At 37.2% G+C, this 19,505-nt stretch overlaps 2 protein-coding genes across 8 annotated transcripts in view; one reads left to right on the top strand and one right to left on the bottom strand.

Annotated features, from left to right (window-relative positions):
* Positions 1 to 2,415: 2,415 nt before the first annotated feature.
* Positions 2,416 to 15,706, bottom strand: Fundc2 (FUN14 domain containing 2). Its single transcript, XM_077107762.1, has 5 exons — positions 15,547 to 15,706; positions 12,365 to 12,515; positions 9,071 to 9,146; positions 4,054 to 4,185; positions 2,416 to 2,668 (listed from the first exon to the last, which is right to left on the bottom strand). The coding sequence occupies exons 1-5, from the start codon at positions 15,674 to 15,676 to the stop codon at positions 2,591 to 2,593; spliced, it is 567 nt and encodes a 188-aa protein (XP_076963877.1). The 5' UTR covers positions 15,677 to 15,706; the 3' UTR covers positions 2,416 to 2,590.
* Positions 15,707 to 18,025: 2,319 nt separating this feature from the next.
* The window catches only part of F8 (coagulation factor VIII), a 103,160-nt gene continuing 101,680 nt past the window's right edge, over positions 18,026 to 19,505 (top strand). For 3 of the 7 annotated variants that reach the window (XR_013154636.1, XM_077106711.1, XM_077106710.1), the window contains exon 1: positions 18,027 to 18,397. Coding sequence is in view for 4 of the 7 variants with exons in the window: in XM_077106711.1 (XP_076962826.1) it covers positions 18,102 to 18,397 (296 nt within the window). In the remaining 3 variants the exon portion in view is untranslated. Of the gene's footprint in view, positions 18,398 to 19,505 lie in introns of all 7 variants that reach the window. The other 4 variants (XR_013154638.1, XR_013154637.1, XM_077106708.1 and 1 more) reach the window with 3 other exon arrangements.

Here is a 19,505-nt window from a genome sequence, read left to right as displayed (position 1 = left end):
TCCGATCTAACAGGTCCCAAGTTTTCATCCTACCCTGTCCCATCCTGGGAGGGGCACTGGGTTGGAGGGCTGCCAGAGTAGTAAAAATGCAGTGCAGAGCTGTAGTGACCTGGGAGAGGGCAGAACATGCTGGAGGTGAAGGGCACAGATGGGGAAAGGGCTCTCTCAAGCCCCAGTACAAGGAGTTTTCACTATATGGGTCCACAAACTTGAAGATTCAAGGATAATGTTCCGACAGACCCACCAGCAGGAGGTGCCAAAACCCCAAACACATCCCAAACAAGTTTATCTGGCCATACATGTAGACAATGCTCACCATAAATACAAAAACCAGAGACCCTGGCATCAGAAAAAAGATGTAGGGAACAAGGGAAGAACATATATATATAGGAACTGTTACCAATAAATACATTCCAAGCAAAAATAAAGGAGGACCTATAAATTAAAGAGACTTATACCATCCAAATGCAATATGGACCTTAAATTTTGATTTGAACTAAATGTGAAACACTTTTGAGATGAGGAAATATTGAACCAGATATTTGACATTAGAGAATTATTGATTTTTTACTTGATAATAAGGTATTGTACTTACGATTTTAAAAAGTACTTACCTTTTAACAATGTATACCAAAATACAATAAAATGATTGTTTGGTATTTGTTTTACAATAATTGGTTAGTTAAAATTTCATGGTGGTTTTACATGGGTGATAGATATATGGGGAAGTCAGTGTATTCTCTAATTTTATGTGTGTTTGAAAATTTCCATAATAAAAAGTGAAAATAATTTTTAAGTTCATGGAAAAAATATGTAGCAGAGAGGTGCTCATACCATTATGATTCGACGATTCATACATATTGGAAGCAAAATAACTTTGTTGCCTTAAATGTTACTGTAATTTAATGAGGAAAATGCAAATAGGTGAATTCTATAAAGTTCTACACATCCACTGGTAGTTTCAATTTTCAGATTCAATGCATCATTCTCAAGATAAAAAAAAAAAAAAAAGCAAACTTTTTTTTTGTAGTGGTGCTGAGGATTGAACCCAGGGCCTTGTACATGCTAGGCAAGCACTCTACCAACTGAGCTATATCCCCATTTTACATGGATTGACTGCAAGTTTTAAGATTTACATCTGAGTAAAACTAACCTTTAATAGTAAGTTTTTGTTCTAGAAGGTTAAAATTCATATATTCAGCAAATACTCAAAACTTATTAAGTGCTAGGCCCTGTGACATAAAGATGAAGACAATGGAGAAGAAGAACATGCTGACAGGTACTGAAGGGCACAAATGGGGAAAGGGCTCTCAAGACCTGGGACAAGGAGTTTTCACTTACCATCCAAAGCTGATATTCTAGTTGGAATTACAACAAAATGTGTCAAGTGTGTGTAAATTTTTAAAGAATAATTCTGAGAAATGGAGGGGTGTCATCAAGTGACGCAGATTTCACTTGATGACAGAAATAATTCATTTCATGTGTGCTATCATTATTTTTCTTAATTCTGAATGTCTGAAATGTTGCTTATTTAAAATTCTGGTTTAAGAGATATGAAAAATTGTGCTGTATACATGTAATAAGAATTGTAATGCATTCCACTGTCATTTATTTTTAAAAAATCAACAAAAAATAAATAAATAAAATAAAATTCTGGATTAAATGCTGCATTTCATACCAACTGGATAAAGAAATAGAATTGACAACGAGGATCTATGGCTACCCCTAATGCTGTGACACAGGAATAATACTTCACATTTCAAAGCACAAAGCCTTTTCTATGAAATAAAAATCCAAGAGCTTCTTCCTTCTCGTATCTAAATCATTCATTTTACCATAAATCAAATCTTTGGAAAAAGCCATGAAATGCATTATCTGATACGGTGGAAAACATTCCTGAATAGTATCTTAATGTTCCTAAATGATTTCTCTGACCACCCAACAATGTATTTCTAACAGCTGGTTTCCCTAAGAGATCTTCCTACCAAATACAATACCTTCAGTACAGCATATACCCTTTAGCATAAGTTGATTTCATATTCAGATTTCTGTCATTTATCGTTCTTAGACTGCCATTTTTGTCAGAATAATTATAACAGGTTTAAATAGCTTCTTTTCTGTAATCTAAAACCAACTAGAAATAAAATACACACCAAGATACGAAAATCTTTCATGCTTAAAGGCAAATGTATTCAGTTCCTTCCCATGCAGCACATAAGGTAACTATCTGCTTCTTTTCCAAATCAAGTGTGGGACAACCTTTGAAGACCCATTCATGACAAATGATCTTGCAATGTATTCTGGTAAGTATTTTATAAGGGAAAGGACATTTTTGCTGACCTACAGATTGACCAAGTGGGGAGTATACTGGGAGGAGAGCTAATGTCTAATGTCTCTTCCATCACCATCAAGCTCACAGCAGGCAGGGCCTGTATTAACTTGTACCAACAGATGCCTATAGAAGCCAATTCAGGTTTGACACAACAGGGAGGAAGGCATGGGAGAACAGGAGAGACTTGATGTCCTATGATGGAGTGTAGAGGCTGCTGATTAGAAAAAAATCAGAACAATGGAAGTGAAGTTGTCCTCCTTAGGATGCCATGCCAAGCAAAAAGCCTCCAAAAAATCCTCCAGTCACTAGAACATTCTTCTTCACAAATGACACAACCTGTGAATAAAAGATTTGGCACAATGAGTGAGTTAGCTGCTAAGAATGTTAATATTAGGAATCATTTCTATTACTGTTGCTGACTAACAAGTGAGGTCCTTATTTCCTTAAATTCCCAAAGATTCCCACCATTCACCTACCTTCCTACAAAAGCTCCTATTCATCTGAGGCTCAGAACATACACTTAGGCACCCTTTATGGCTCCTTTGTCTATGTGCTACCAATCTCCTGACCACTTCCCTTAATACATCCTAATCATTTCTTGAACTTCAATGCAGTAGCTTTATCTGCCAACCATATAAGGGATTCACATCTTGGCATTCCCCATCATTCTGCCATTCTATCCTTTTTGAACCAGTTTCCAAACCATCTGGTGTCCCCTCACTGCCACAATGCCTATGTCTTCCTGCCTCATTTCTGCTCTGGTGCCTAACTCTTCCTAGATCTCATTTCCCTAAACAAAGCACTTAAAATAACTGCATTCATTTACTATTTTTACTTTATTTCTATCATTCTTCAACTTGCTAGTTTTGTTTTCAACTCCACCAGCAAACTAAAACTCTTCTTAATGAAGTCATCTTATTGCTAAAAACTGAACTTATCATCTTCACCCTGCTTCCTAAATCAGACCACAAGTTGTAAGATTCCCCATAGATGTCCACCTCTGCCACATTCCACTCTGGGTCAAAGTACCAACTGTCCCTTTAATGCTAGCCAATATAATTTAACCTGGCTTTTTGCAGTAGATCAGGGGTCAGAGAACTACAGCCCATGGTCCATATCTATTCTGCTATTTTAAATAAAGTTTTACTGCAACACAGCCACATCCCCTTGTTTATATATCATCTATGGCTACTTTCACCCTACATAGTGGAGTTGAGTATTTGTGACAAAGACCATATGAGCAACAAAGCTGAAAATACCATCTGGCCCTTTACAGAAAAAGTCTGTCAACCCCTCAGCTACTTACCTACTACTTACGTGTAGAACAAGCAGAGTATGGATGTTTCAGACATAAGCAGGCATGGAAATAAATGTAACTCAAAATGATCACACTGAAAATACATCCTTTAACATCCACTGTGGTGTCCCCATGTCTACACATCCGAGTTAACTACAAGTATTATCTATATCACTTTGTACTTTCACTCACTGAAAAAGGTCAACAAATACTTCAATTATGTAGCTTTAAAAAATGCCTCTGAAATGAAGATATTCCAACTAAGGCTTAACTACACAATATAGCTCGTCTCATTACTCCAAATTCTTTTTAAGTTTTAAGCCTTATCCATCACTGAGATATTGGCATATCTATCTACCCCATTTTATACATACAAAACTGTCTATATCCTTTGTATACTGTATTTGAACAAAACAATTCTCACCTCCTCAGCTTTACTCTTGACCTCAGTTGGTATTTGGTTGCTCTTACGAATCTTCAGCTGTTCTTTGGCTTTTTTCATGTCCTTTTCTACTCGCTGCCAATCAACTTTAATGTACCCAGTATGGTTTGCAAGCTATAGTTTGAACAATGACAAAACAAACATAAGCTCGTTATTCCTTTTTCTCAGAATAAGTTACTTTCCATTTTTTCAGACAGCTGCTCTAGTTATTTGTGGGATGACATTCACTCAACATCTCTTTAGCATCGACCCTATATGAAATGTCCTATGTTTGGTACTAGAAATAGGCCCTCAATAGGCCGGTACGCAATGATACATGCCTGTAATCCCTGAGGCTCGGGAGGCTGAGGCAGTAAGATCATGAGTTCAAAGCCAGCTTTAGCAAAAAGCAAGGTGCTATGCAACTCAGTGAGACCCTGTCTCTAAATAAAATACAGAATAGGGCTGAGAATATGGCTCACTGGTCAAGTGCCCCTGAGTTCAATCCCCAGTATTCCCCCACCAAAAAAAAGAAATAGGTCCTCAATAACTGCTGGCAATTTTTTTTTACTTATACTCTTGTCCCTTTACACAGTTTTAAGTTAGCTTAAAAACTAAGATGATAAAATGAAAATCAATGTTGACAAGTGTGTGAAAACAACTCTTAAAAAATTTTTATTGGTATGCTATACATAAAAGTGGGATTCATTGTTACACATTCATACATGCACAGAATATAATAATATAATTTAGTAAGTTTTATTCCCTAGTGCCTCTCCTTGATCTCCCTTCCTCTTTCCTCTTGGTCTCCTATTTAGTGAAAACAATTTTTTTAAAAATATTTTTTTATTCATACATTGACACAATATCTTTATTTTGTTTATTTATTTTTATGTGGTGCTGAGAATCGAACCCAGGGTCTCTCACATGTGAGGCGAGTGCGCTACCACTGAGCCACAACCCCAGCCCCACAATTTTATCAAAGAATTGTAAATAGGATAAAATTAATTCAACTATGTAGTTGTCTGATGGGTTAGTTTCTTTCAAGGAATGAAGACAATGACTGTAGCTATCCCCAACAATATTATTTCTATTTATCAAATTTTTTATATGTCATCTAAAACTGAAACTCTTCACCCTTCTAATGTTTCCTCCAGCTGCTTATTTTCTTCTCATCCCTATTTAATGACACCACCAGCCAAACTAGTCACCCAAACAGGCTGGAGAAAATATATGCGCTATCACAAAACATTAATACTCATAAAATATTCTTTTAGAGATTAGTTTAAAAAAACCACTTGAAAAATCCATAAAGATAATTCACAAAACAAGATGGCAAAAAAAGAAAAAAAATTCAACTTCACAAGTAATGAAGGAAATTAAAATTAAAATAACAAGTCAGCCACCTATAATTTTGCAGGGGGTAGGGCTTACCAGGGATTGAACCCAGAAGCACTTTACCACTGAGCCACATTGCAAGCCCTTTTCATTTTTTTGAGACAGATTCTCACTAAATTGCTGAGGCTGGCTTTGAACTTGTGGATCTCCTGTCTCAACCTCCTGAGCTGTTGTGATTGCAGGCATGTGCCACAGTGCCTGGTGAGCTACTTACAATTTTTATCAGATTGGAGAAAATTATAAGATTGAAAATATCCTGTGTTAGTGAGGATATGGGAAAGCAGACACTGTTATTATGTTCTGAGGGTGTTCACTGGAGACTTTAAAAATATTTTTTGGTGTTGTAGATGGACAGAATGCCTTATTTGTTTAGTTTCATATGGTGCTGAGGATCAAACCCAGCCTCACACATGCTAGGCAAGTGCTCTACCACTGAGCTACAGTCCCAGACCCTCAGTGGACACTTTGAAGAGAATAACTTAGCATTATCTATCAACACTGATATGCTGTTATTTATATTATGGTAGGTTTACTTGTTATAGGCATAACTGGAAATAACTCACAAGTCTATCAGTAGGTGAAAGGATAAACAAATTATGTCATGTTTATACAATAAATATTACTTAGTACTAAAAAGAATAAAGCTACTTATAGTAGCAACAGAGTTGGATATCAAAAATTGTATGCTAAATGAAGGCTCCAGTTCATTTCACCCAGTTCCTCCCACAGAATCCTCTTATTACACCAACAGAATACATAGAATAGCTATTTGAGGACTATAACAAGAAAAGAGAAGCACACAGATTGGAGAAGACCAGAATTCAAAGTACCACCAAATTTGTTATATCTCCTGTTTTGTCTGCAGTCCCATCTGGCCTCTCCTTGAAGACATGAAAACATCTGACAAAATTCAATACACATTAATGATAAAACTCTCAGTGAAAGTAGAAATAGAGGGAAACTTCTTCAACTGGATAAAAAACATCTACAAAACCTCTACAGCTAACATTGTAAAAAATGTTAAATAATGAATGCTGAGGCAAGGCAAAGAGTCCATCTCTCCATTTCTACTCAGCATCATGCCAGAAGTGAAGTCATACTCAATGCAATAGACAAGAAAAAGTAGGAAGGCACCCAGATTGAAAAGGTAGAAGCCACAATATCCCTGTGTAGAGATATCTTTGTCTACACAGGGGATCTCAAAGAATTCAACAAAAACCCAGAAATTCCTCAAGTTAAAAAAGTGAGTTTAGCAAGGTCACAGGATACAAGATCAACATACAAAAGCAACTGAATTTCCCTATGATAGCAATTTGAACTGGAAATGGAAATTTTAAAATGATGTACAGTAGCTGCAAAAATATTAAATACTACACATAAATCCGCAAAAATGTACAGGGTCTATATGCTGAAAACCACAAAATGCAAAGAAAGAACTCAAAGACAATCCAAATACATGGAAAGGCATGCTGTGTACGTGAAACACAATACCAGTAGGATTTTTATAGATATAAAGCAGGTTCTAAAATTTATATGGAAAGGAAAGAAACTAGAATCACCCAAATAATTTTGAAAAAGAGCAGAACTGGAAAAATCATACTACCTGATTTTAATATTTGCCATAATATTACAGCAGTCAAGACCTAGTATGGTACTGAAGAAGAGAGACACATAAAGATCAATGGACTAGAATAAAATGCATAGAAACAGACTACACAAATAAACAATAATTTTTTTTTTTAACTAAAGTGTAAAAGAGTTAATGGAGGTAGGTGAAGTGTCTCACAAGACCAAGCCACGACTATGAGATGTCTCTGTGCTCTCAACTTGCATGACTGGTATAATGCACTGAAGGATTTTAAAAAACAAAACTGGGAAAAGAAGCACCTCTACTGACAAAGCATCATGATCCTCACTGCAAAGGAGAAACACTGAAGTCCAGTCCACCAGGGCAAACAGGAAATTGGATATGATAAGTGGCACATTAATCAGTCATGGGTATTGTTGCTGTGTATTGACTGAAATCTGGCTGGAAAGCTGCAAGAAGTAACTGAAACAATTTTCAGCTTGGTAAAAAAACAAGAAGCAATTTAATTCACAAATACTATCAAGTAAAAATATCATTGTTCACAGATGGTATATTTTTATACATAAAACTTCAAAAGAATCTCATACAAATCAAATAAGAGGCATCAGCAAGGTGGTTGGCTATCAGGGTAACATAAAATATCAACTGCATTTCAACATATGAGTTAGAACATGCAATTTTAAGATTTTTATCATATACAAGAATGACTAGAGCTATAAGATATATAGAAATAAAACCAAATCACAGGATGTACTAGAATGAAAAAAAGAGACAGACACAGAGGCTCAGTCAGCCTAGACCTTCCCCAGCCCTCTACTCATCTGATTCTAGCCACCATTTGCCATGATTGCCATGCCAACCATATGAGATCCTGAGCCACAGCACTCACCTTAACCCTTGCCAAACTCCTGACTTCTCATTATCCATGAGAGATAACAAAATGATTGTTGTCTGAAGCCATTAGGTTTAAAGGGGTATGTTATGCAGCAATACTATACCTCAACCAAGCCCCAGCCAGTTACCAACTTTCTTCTTCCACACATTAAATTTTCAGTTGACCTGTCTGGAAAACTCACTGCAATTATGATTATTATTATTTTTTTAAACCAGATAAGTACACTGTAGTTGGACACGATGCCTTTATTGTATTTATTTATTTATTCATTTATTTATTTATTTTTATGTGGTACTAAGGATTGAACCCAAGGCTCACACGTGCTAGATGAACGCTATACTGCTGAGCCACAATCCCAGTCCATGCAATTATGATTGTAGTACAGAACTTACCTTGCCAAAATTAAGGATGCCAATTCTTAGAGGAAACAAAGGGCTGTGAATTCAGATACCTGCATGTTCAACAAGTTATGGCTCCTACAGAGTAGCAGTTCTCACATACAGATGCACGTTAGCGTCTTATTGCGGATTTTAAATATTCTGCTATCAGGCCATGCCAACCTTCAATGAAATCAGACCTACTTACAAGCATCATTGTTTTTTTTTTTTTAACTACAAGGTGATTACAATATGAAATCAAGTTTGAACACCAATGCTATAGAACTACAAAATTAAATAGCGATTTTTTTGTTGTTTTTAGAAGCTATTCCCTATTTCTTTCCTTAGACTGAGAGAACCCACATTCATTGGTTCTGAAAACTGTGGGCTCTAACAGGGAGCTCAATGTCCCCAATGTTAAAGCTGAATATATTACCCTATGAGAATAAATTATATCACAGGGTACTTATGCTACATTGTGTATTTTTGAAATCACATGTATTTAATATTTCAGTAATTCTTAAGGAAGCTATAAAGAATATGCACTTCTGTCCTATGTTATGAGGAAATAAAATATGAGTAGGACTTGATAAAATTTGACTCAAATAGTTACTAGCATTTAAAATATTACATAAAAATAAGGTGTAAAAGCTATTCTAGCATAATATAGCCAGGACTTCACTACAACCCTTCACACAACACTCCTCAATGGGCATACACAGAATTTGCAGACATCTAGGAATATTCCATATATATACAGACCTGAAGGAGAAAAAATCCGCCTCCCACAGCTGTTGCAGCCAATTTTCCAACCTTCTGGAAGATGAAACCAGTGCACCTACAAGAACCAAACCAACATCAGATGAGTAGACACACTGTCGGATATATACAAATATGCATTTCTGATCATGGTCGTATTTTCCTTACCTTGAGATGATCTACCTCCTGCCTACCCACTACAGAAAGGCAGTCCCAAAGGAAGCATGACATAAAGAAATAAAATCCTGACTGACTAAAAAGATGGAGGCAGAAGCAACACAGAAGAGAAATATTGCTGGACTAGATTTGGGGACAGAGTTACAGAGGATAAAAAGGTTAGAATTTTGTCCCAAAAGACTATTTGGACAATAAGTAGCATTTTTATGGTATGAAAAGAAGAGGACCATAGGAAAAGGTAGGTAAGGGGAGGGGAAAATATTATGCTATTTTGTAAATGCGGGATGTGAAATGTCCACGAATCTGAGTGGTTACCTCCAGTTGCCAGTTTAATATAACTATTTTATTTGTTTCTTTATTATTGTCTATCATTCTGCCTCCACCTTCATTAAGACATAAGCTTCAAGGGGGGCAGAGATTTTGTCTAGCTACTGTGAATCATGCTACAATGATCACTGTAGTGCAAACGTCTCTCTGACAGACTGATTTCATTTCCTTTGTATGTGTAACTAGTACTGGGACTGCTGAATCATATTGTTATTCTATGTTTAATATGTGAAGAACCTGCATATAGTTTGTACATGTAATTGTATAAATTAATGGGTTTCAATGTTGCACTGCCATCCATGTATATATCAAGCTTTCATCATGTCCTTCCCTTTTCCTCACTCCCCTTGACTGCCTTTTCACACCCTAATACTCCCTCTTCAACTTTAGGCCATTCATCTACCACTGTGAATATACACCATCTTTTCTTTATTCATTCATCTGTTGATGGGTACCTGGACTATTTCCATATCTTGTTATTTTTTGTGAATAGTACCCACAATACACATAGGCATGTAGATATCTCTTTGTATGCTGACTTCATATCCTTAGGCTATATATCCAGTAATGGGACAGCTGATCATATGGTAGTTCTATTTTCAGTTTTCTGAGAAAACTCCATATACTGTTTTCCATAATGTCTGTACAGTTACCAACAGACTATGTACCCTTTTCTCTACAGGACAGACAGCATTTTAACTTTGTCTTTTTGATGACAGCCATTCTAACTGAGGTTCATATGAGCATTGCTTGTAACAGTCAAAACAAGTCCAATACCAGTCATACACTAGATAAATAAACCATGCCATGTTCACATAATGCAACTATAAATACAAATGAAAATGAAGAAACTATAACTACATACAACATGGATGAATATACAAAACACTGATTGAACAAGGAAAAAAAAAAAAGAACCAAAAAATACATACTGCTGGGGAGGATGAAACAGGAGGATCGTGAGTTCAAAGCCAGCCTCAGCAACAGCGAGGCACTAAGCAACTCAGTGAGACCCTGTCTCTAAATAAAATACAAAATAGGGCTGGGGATGTGGCTCAGGAGTCAAGTGCCCCTGAGTTCAATCCCTGGTACCAAAAGGGAAAAAAGAAAAAGAAAAAGGAAATAAATCAACAATTATTCTTTAGTTATCTTTGAACTTGTGATCCTCTCAAGCTGCCACATTTTTAAAAAACATTTATTTTTTAGTTGTAGTTGGATACATTTATTTTATTTATTTATATGTGTTGCTGAGGATCAAACCCAGGGCCTCACATGTGCTAGGCAAGCACTCTACTGCTGAGCCACAACCCCAGCCCCCACATTTTTTTTTAACCTGAGTGGTTGTTACATAGTTTACTCTCTCATTTTTCTTTTTTTGCTATTTGAGACATATTTATTCTCAACACAAAAAAATGATAAATGTCTGAGGTAGCAGATATGCCAATTAGTATGATCTAATCATTACACATTGCATGTGTGTTGAAATGTCATGCTGTATCCTATAAATATGCATAATTACTATGTGTCAATTAAAAATATAGATTGTAAATAAAAATAATAAAAGATCTAGTAATGTTCTGTAATATTATATTTACAAAGAAAAACAAAAACTGAAACATAAGAAAGTATCTTTGGTACACTCAGCCTTTCTTATCTAAGAGTTCTCCACTGAGGGATTGAAAATATTTGAAAAAAAAAATCTGTACTGAACATATACAGACTTTTTTCCTTGTCATTATTCCCTAAACCATAAAGAATAACAACTATTTATATTGTATGTGTATTATCTCAGGTATAAAAGTGATTTAGAAATTATTTAAAATATACACGAGGATGTACATAGGTTAAATGTGAATATCATTTTATATAAAAGACTTGAGCATCCATAGACTTTGATCCATGAGGGATCCTGGAATTAATCCCCCATACGAGTTGACTCCCTATTTGTGAAAATGAACGCTTACCATGTACACTGTTCTATAGTTGTGTTAGATTGTATAATAAGATTTTTCAAATATAAAGAGTTTCTGAAATTGAAGGATTCAATATACACTTACTAAATTTCCTATTAACACGAAAGGGAGGGGGATAAGAAAAGGTAAGACAGACAGTGGAATGAATCCAAAATAATTTTCCTATGTACTTATATATTAACACACCATAGTGAATCCCACCATCATTTACATCCTTAAGAATGGTGGTTGCTAGGCACATGGTGTAAGCCCAGTGGCTCAGGAGGCTGGGCAGGAGGATCATGAGTTCAAAGCCAGCCTCAGCAACATGAAGATACTAGGTAACTGAATGATACCTTGTTTCTAAATAAAATACAAACTAGGGCTGGGAATGTGGCTCAGTGGTTGAGTGCCCATGAGTTCAATTCCCAGTATCCCCCCCAAAAAAACAATTGGGTCTTAACTAGAATAAGATATATTCCATGGTTGTAAATTATAACATAATTATATTGTCATATATAAAAGTAAAACATATATATATATATATATATATATATATATATATATATACACACACATACATACATATATATGACAAATGAAAACATAATTTGTGTCACATTATCATCTGACAGCTAATAAATGGTTAGCTCCTTGTTGTATCAATAGCTATATTGTCTTGGGCAAATGAATCTTTCTGAGCCTCAGTTTCTGTAAAATTTCAGAGGCTGACCAATTTTGCCAAAGACAAATGTGCTTTCATTAATTAGAGAAGATGGTTCCTGTAACTGCAATACTAAATCATGCCCAAAAGACACTGGATATCTTTCACATCACTTACCATCCAGTGACACCTCCAATTAACAGCTGGGTTGCCACGCTATACTTTTCAGCTGAAGGCCCAGATTCCTGCCCAAACAGTTTGCGCCACCATGGTTGCTTTTTAGCAAATTCTGCAAGGTCCAGCGACTCAAAATTTCCCTCAAAGCTACCTACAAGAATTAACATGCAAAATAAGAAAATATTCATTTTAAAGTGAATCACTACCATTTTAAACTAGATTAAGAGATCTTTGTTTTGTTTTTGTAACTGATAAACTGGTTCAAAAATTTATATGAAAGTGCACAAGGACAGAATAGTGTTTTGGTTACTATGGCTGTACAATAAATTACCACAAACTGGGCATAGTAGTGCATTCCTGTAATCCCAGCAGCTTGGGAGGCTCAGACAGGAGGATCGCAAATTCAAAGTCAGCCTCAAAAACTTAGGGGGGAAGTAAGCAATTTAGCAAGGCTTTGTGTCAAATTTTAAAAATGAAAATAAAAAAGCTGGGGATGTGGCTCAGTGATTAAACCTCCTGAGATCAATCCCTGATACAACAGAAAACAAACAAAACACACACAGAACTATAACCGTTTATTATGCTCTCAGATTCTATGGGTCAGACTTTCAGCCATGCCATTAAGACTTGTCTCTTGTTTTGTGAGGTCTGATATTTTAGCTAGGAAAGTTTGTTGCTAAGTGCCCTTAAACTTGTGAGACTCCTGCCTCAACTTTTTGAGTAGCTGGAATTACTGGCCTGTGCCATCATGGAACCTGAAAAGAAGAAAATTTAAGGAATTTCAAAACTTATTATAAGGACACACTACAATTTACAAGTACCCAATTTCAAGATTTATGAAAGTGTAGTATTCAATACCCTGTTGAACTGATCTAAGGATACACAAATATACCAGTGAAAGAGAACACCACATCCAGAAATAGATTCACACATTCTGTCATATGATTTTTAGTAACAAAGAACCAAGGTAAGTCAATGGGATAGAGTGAGTTTTCTTAACAAATTGTGTTAGACCTAATAAATATTAATATTTAAAAACCAAAAGGATCTTAAGTTGTAGTTTGTACCATATATAAAATAAAAATTCAAGAACTAATTGAAGGCTGGGCATAGTGGCACATGCCTGTAATTCCAGCAATTTGGGAGAGTGAGGTAGGCAGATTGGAAGTTCAAGGCCAGCTTCATCAAGTTAGGGAGATCTGTCTGAAAATAAAAAGTAAAAAGGGTAGTGATGTTGGTCAGTGGTAGGTTACCCTTTGGTTTTATTTTCAGTAGTGAAAAAAAAATTATTTCAGGATAGATTGTATATCACAATTTAGCAGAGCCATAATATGGATGAGTGAAGAAGCAGATCCTGTAAGGTCTTAACAGTAATTAAATTTGTGTAATATAACAAGAAAACATTACTGTTTAAGAAGAAATGATCAGTGAAAATGAATGAGTTTTGAGGTTTTCTTACAATGTGTTTTTATCAAGCTCCTAAGGTCAATAATTAGTTCTAGTTAAAAGGGGGATAAAGGGGCTGGGATTGTGGTTCAGTGGTAGAGCGCTCATTTAGCATGTGTGAGGCCCTGGGTTTGATCCTCAGCACCACATAAAAATAAATAAATAAAGGTATTGTGTCCAAATACAACTAAAACATATATATTAAAATAAATAAATAAAGGTATCACGTGCATCTAAAACTAAAAAAATCTTTTTAAATTTCTTGTCTTCTAGTTTTGTATATAACTCTTCCCAAACTAAAATTAACTTGTTATAATTCACAAAACTCTTTGATTTTAATCAGGGAAATTTTTTTTAAAAAAATGTTTAAAAATGGGGGGGATTAAATTAGGGAACTGTGAGGTTTATCTAATTTCTTTTAGTCATTCATGAAACATGGCTATTCATCAAATAGTAGCCACGTTTATTTTCATGTGATCATCAGCATGACAAAGATTGTAATGTGTGTGAACCTCAAAACTTTTCACTTTAGGTGTGGTGGCACATGCCTGTAATCTCAGTGGCTCAGGAGGCTTGAGGCAGGACGGTCACGAGTTCAAAGTGAGCCTCAGCAACTTAGGAAGGTGCTAAGCAACTTAGTGAGACTCTGTCTGTAAATAATATACAAAATAGGGCTGGGTATGTGGCTCTGTGGTTGAGTGTCCCTGAGTTCAATTCCCAGTATCCCCCTTTTAAAAAATTCACAAATTAAAAAAATTCACAAAAGCATCCCTAAGTAGCATTATCTGATCAAGGTGTATATCTTAAGTGAGTGCCTGCAGTTTGTTTTGCAAGACAACAATGGTTAGATTGTATATTCCAACTGCTTGGAGTCACCTAAATTAAGAGGTGTTGATAAATGCTTAATTATTGGCTTTGGGTAGGAATTCATTTATAGTACATACCAATTTGTATGGTGTATTTGTTGAGCATAAATTGTGACATTACTGAAATCAGTACTGGGAAGAAATGTACATATAAAATAGATGTAAATTACTGAAGGGGCATAGATAACTGTAAAATATGGTAAATAATGAGATCATGAGGTCTGAGTACTTTCATTATAATACAGTATCCCCAATTTTTTTTTCCTAAGAAACACGGTCTTGCTAAATTGTGAGGCTGGCTTTGAAGTTGCAATGGTCCTGCTTCAGTGTCCCGAGTCCCTGGGATTATAGTCGCGCACCACCAAGCCCTGTTACTGCAAATCATGTTAAGGTAAGGTCCCTGTTAGTAAATTGACTAAATGGAGTATTTGAAAGTAATATGTCATGTGTGGTTCTTTTTTGAAAAACCATAAATAACGCAGATGGGGAGCCCCAAATGAGAATGACACCCGCCCAACATTTAATATGAACGTCCAAAGGGACAAAGAGGCTATTCTCGAGGGAATGGAACGCTTCCGACAACAGGGACGGAATGTCTCCAAGACTCAGCAGTTGGGAGCGGTACCGGAAGCCTGCATGAGCTCGCCACGAAAACAACATCCCAGGCAGTTCAGCCCCAGCCCAGCGCGTGACCTTGGCCGGACTTTGGAGTGACTGGGCCAGGGGAGGGTCATGGCGCCTTATTCTTCCCCTTGCCACTAGGGTCCCCTGGGGAGCTCGTCATGGACGGAAAGGCGCGGAGCCCTCCCACTTCCCGAGCCCTGGAAGGCGGCTCCCCACGGCGCAGCTCGCGCGCGCTCCAGCCCTTACCTTGACTGGACGCAGCCATTTCAGCGAGCACTTCTCGCGAGGCCACTCGCAGAGGATCGGCGCGGCAGGACACGGAGTACCGCGCTGGTGTGGTTAGCAAGCTTCCGGCACGTGGGGCAGATGTTTCCATTCCCACGGCGGCAGCGGAAGAGGGCGGGCTAGGCGCGGCAGCACCTGCCCGCCCCCTTAACAGCTGTGTCACAAGGCTCTGCGGTCCGCGTCACAAGCCTCCATAGCCCCGCCCAAATGACTTGCGCAGACACGCTTGCTCCGGTAACCACCACGCTACCCTTCCCTAATAAGAATATTTCACCCAAAACTGGCTGTGGTTATAAAAAAGGCTGGGGATGTGGCTCTGTGGTAAAGCACTTTGGGTTCAATTCCCAGTACCCCCGACCCCCAATTTTTTTTCACCTAAAGCCGTGCTCGTCTAGTTTGTAATCACTGACCACATATCTGCTCGATATATCATCTCCTCAGATATGCCCACAACTGTTTCAAGGTAGAAAACACGATTTACACATTTAAAACATTCCAATCACAACATACTTATGTGTCTTAACTACTACTTATTGTCTCTTTCTATTTTTCTTTGCTGTGCACCCGCTGCCTACAACAATCTCTGTTTAGGACAAATGGGTATTGGCATTAAGAAAATACTTTAACCTCCCTCGGCCTCAGTTGTTTATCTGTACCCGTTTGACAATGTTATCGTGAGGATGAAATCAGTAAGTGCTAAACACCTGGCGCACCCTATATTGTGAGTACAAGTCTACTTTTTTGTCGTTCCCATTAAACTGTGACCCTCAGATGACACCAACAGGGTTTATTCATTTCTGGGGCAGAAAAGTTTACCACACTAATTAGGAGCATGATTTCTAGAGCTCAATTATATATATTTCAATACTACAGCTTAAAAACTGTGTGACCACGACCAAGTTCCCGAACCCCTTTCTGCTTGGTTGCACTGCCCCAGAAATGAACATAAGAATAGCAGATATGTTAGAAATTACTTACATCAATTTCCTGCATATACTACCTGCCAGCTATTATCTTTGCATGCCGGTTCCTGGAAATGGGAGGTGTCACCAAATGTCTATCAAACAGATTTTTCTCACTACTTGTTTGCACACTAGACAAAAGCTCAACAATTACTCAATAAGCATTCTCATTCATGCAGAAGTGGACTAAATGATAACATTTCTCACAGCTGATAAAGTTTCTTTACCTTAGCTCCTGCACTTTGAGACATTTAGGAAGGCACTTAATCCCTCTAATACATATTAACCTGAGTACACTGCTTGACCTCAGCATAGCTACATTTTGAAGTAAGGAGATATAGCCTATACCTGAACCAAACAAATACATCAAATAACAAGACCACATAATAAATAAACAAAATCAATGACACACACTCATGAATACTTTTAAGAAAAATGAAGCTGACAGACTTATTCAATAACAGTAAACATCTCAACCATGTAATTTTGATGGTCCCATTTCAAACCTCACAGGCAAAATTTGAGCCAAAACTCAAAGGAAATATAGGAACAGAACCACATTAAGACACAGAGAAACGTGTTTAATGTAAAGGAAATACTATACTGTAGGCCATGAGACATTTCATGCCTCTAGGAAAAAGCAAGGAGGACAGCATGGCAAGAGCAAGCTCAGATAAAAAAAAAAAAAGTACATAAAAGCAACATGCAGACAATGTGAGATGCTTTAGGCCATGGTAAAGTTATACAATTTTTTAAACACTTACTTTTAGGTGTAGATGGACACAACACAATACCTTTATTTTTATGTGGTGCTGAGGGTCAAACCTGGGCCCCTCCTGTGCTAGGTGAGCGCTCTACCACTAAGCCACAATCCCAGCCCAAGTTACAGGATTTTACCTAAGAAGGTAAGAAGCCATTGGAGGATTCTCAGCACAGAATTCACATGACCCACTTCATAGTTTTAAAGTCACTTGTGTTGTATACAGTGGTGCACATCTGTAATCAGCTTGGGAGGCTGAGGCAGGAAGATCACAAGTTCAAAACCAGCCTCAACAACTTAGCAAGGCCCTAAGCAATTTAGCAAGACTCTGCCTCAAAATTAAAAACAAAAACCCTGGGGATGTAGCTCAGTGGTAAACTGTCCCTGGTTCAGTCCCCAGTACACACACACACACACACACACACACACAAAATCACATTGTGGGAGTTACACAAGACCCAAGGGTGAAAGTAATATGAGAGTCGAGAACCTTTCACATCCTGAAACTTCTCTTGTTGCTGCCCCTAAGGAACACAGTCAGAGTAGACCAGGAAAATGAGTAGATATTAAAGCACCTCTTCACTGTGACCTCCCTCCTTCTTTTCCTTTCCTCCAAAATTCTAATTTACAGTACACATTTCATGCCTCTACTGCCTTCAGAAGTGAATGGGTTAAGCATTAGCTCATGCACCCTTTTCCTACTCCAGTTTTTCCTGTGGCTGCTTCCCAATGCCCAAAAGGAAGCAATTCTGTCTGGTACTGCTTACTGTTCATGCTGCTGTCACATCCAGCAGATGAAGTCCCCTACATTTCTCTTCAAAAACCTTTGGGACTTTTCACAAAATCACAGAAAATTTACCTTCTTTCTCCTGGGAGCTAAAGATATTTTAGAGAACAGTCAGACATTTATTTCTGCTGTTGAACATTTTCTAGCAATAAGAGCCATGCAAATAGAACTCTCTAGCTGCTTCTTTCTGTGCCTTTTACAATTCAGCTTTAGTGCCATCCGAAGATATTACCTGGGTGCTGTGGAACTCTCCTGGGACTATATGAAAAGTGACCTGCTCAGTGAGCTGCATGTTGACACAAGGTAAAGGCTATACCTATATTCCTACAGCATTATGGGGATGTGATTCTGGTTGGAGAAAGTTGCTGACCTCAAGTTACGATGGCTATAATGCTTAGTTAAACCCTGATAAAAAACATTTCCAGGTAAGGTGTCATTTCTTTTCAGACATCTAACCTATTAGTTGATGTTTTGTTCTGTTCTGCCCATTGCATCTCTGTCACATTCTGCAACTCTGAAATGTACAAATTGTGGTAGAGAGACAAGCAGCAAAGTAAAAAGAACCAAACTTTCCTTGACCTACCCCAAACTTTCATAGGCAGAATCAGGACAATGAGATCCAATCAACTGAACTGTTTAGTTTCCAGTTCTCTGATGTGTGTATGTGATATGCTTTTTTGTAATATTAGCTGTGATTTCAGAAGCTTTTCCTCTTTTGGAGGTTCTGGAGCATTTACTCATTTACTCTGAGGAAAGTATATGATCTTTACAGTGTTACATGCAGTCATTGGTTCATTCACATTTTTCTACCTCTTCTCCAGTCAGTTTTGGTTATATATGTTTTAGAAATAATATAAAGCAATTTATTATCCCCAGATTTGATAATGTATTGGCATTGAGTTACATAACAGTCTCTGTGATTTTTTTATTTTAGGTCGTAGGGATTAAACCCAGGGGCACTTTATCACTGAGTTACGTCTTCACCCCTTTTAATATTAGCCATGATTTTATTTTGAGAAAGTATCTTGCTAAGTTGCTTAGAGATTTGCTAAGTTGCTGGGGCTGCCTTTGAACATAGATCCTCCTGCCTCAGCCTCCCAAATCACTGGGATTATGGGCATGGACCACCAGGCCCATCAGTCTCTGTGATTTTGGTTGACCTGTTCTGTGTCTGTAATATTACCTTTTCATTTCCTTATGATGTTTATTCTCTTTCTGTCTTCAAATTTCTTCCAGAATTTTCTTGATTTTATTGGTCTTGCCAAGAACAATCTTTTGGGTTGATTTATCAATTCTTTTTTTTCTTTATGTAGCTCATTCCTTTTTTTCCAATATCATTGGCTTTGTTTTGTTGTTTTACTTTTGCTTTATTGAGTGGAATGCTGGAATTATTTATTTCAAATTTTGTGTT

This window comes from Callospermophilus lateralis, chromosome X (genome assembly GCF_048772815.1).
Source record: "Callospermophilus lateralis isolate mCalLat2 chromosome X, mCalLat2.hap1, whole genome shotgun sequence".
Lineage (NCBI taxonomy): Eukaryota > Metazoa > Chordata > Mammalia > Rodentia > Sciuridae > Callospermophilus > Callospermophilus lateralis.
The sequence above is the reverse complement of the archived record's forward strand: the minus strand, read 5'-3'. Positions and strand labels throughout refer to the sequence as shown.

What these genes read in the sequence shown, in the direction of transcription:
- Fundc2 (XM_077107762.1), bottom strand. Translation starts at nt 15,676, where the DNA reads ATGGAAACATCTGCCCCACGTGCCGGAAGCTTGCTAACCACACCAGCG. An exon ending in GCGGATTTTTTCTCCTTCAG is followed by an intron (nt 4,186 to 9,070) that starts GTCTGTATATAT and finishes TTCAAACTATAG; the next exon opens with CTTGCAAACCATACTGGGTA. An exon ending in TCAAGAGTAAAGCTGAGGAG is followed by an intron (nt 2,669 to 4,053) that starts GTGAGAATTGTT and finishes TTTTATTCACAG; the next exon opens with GTTGTGTCATTTGTGAAGAA.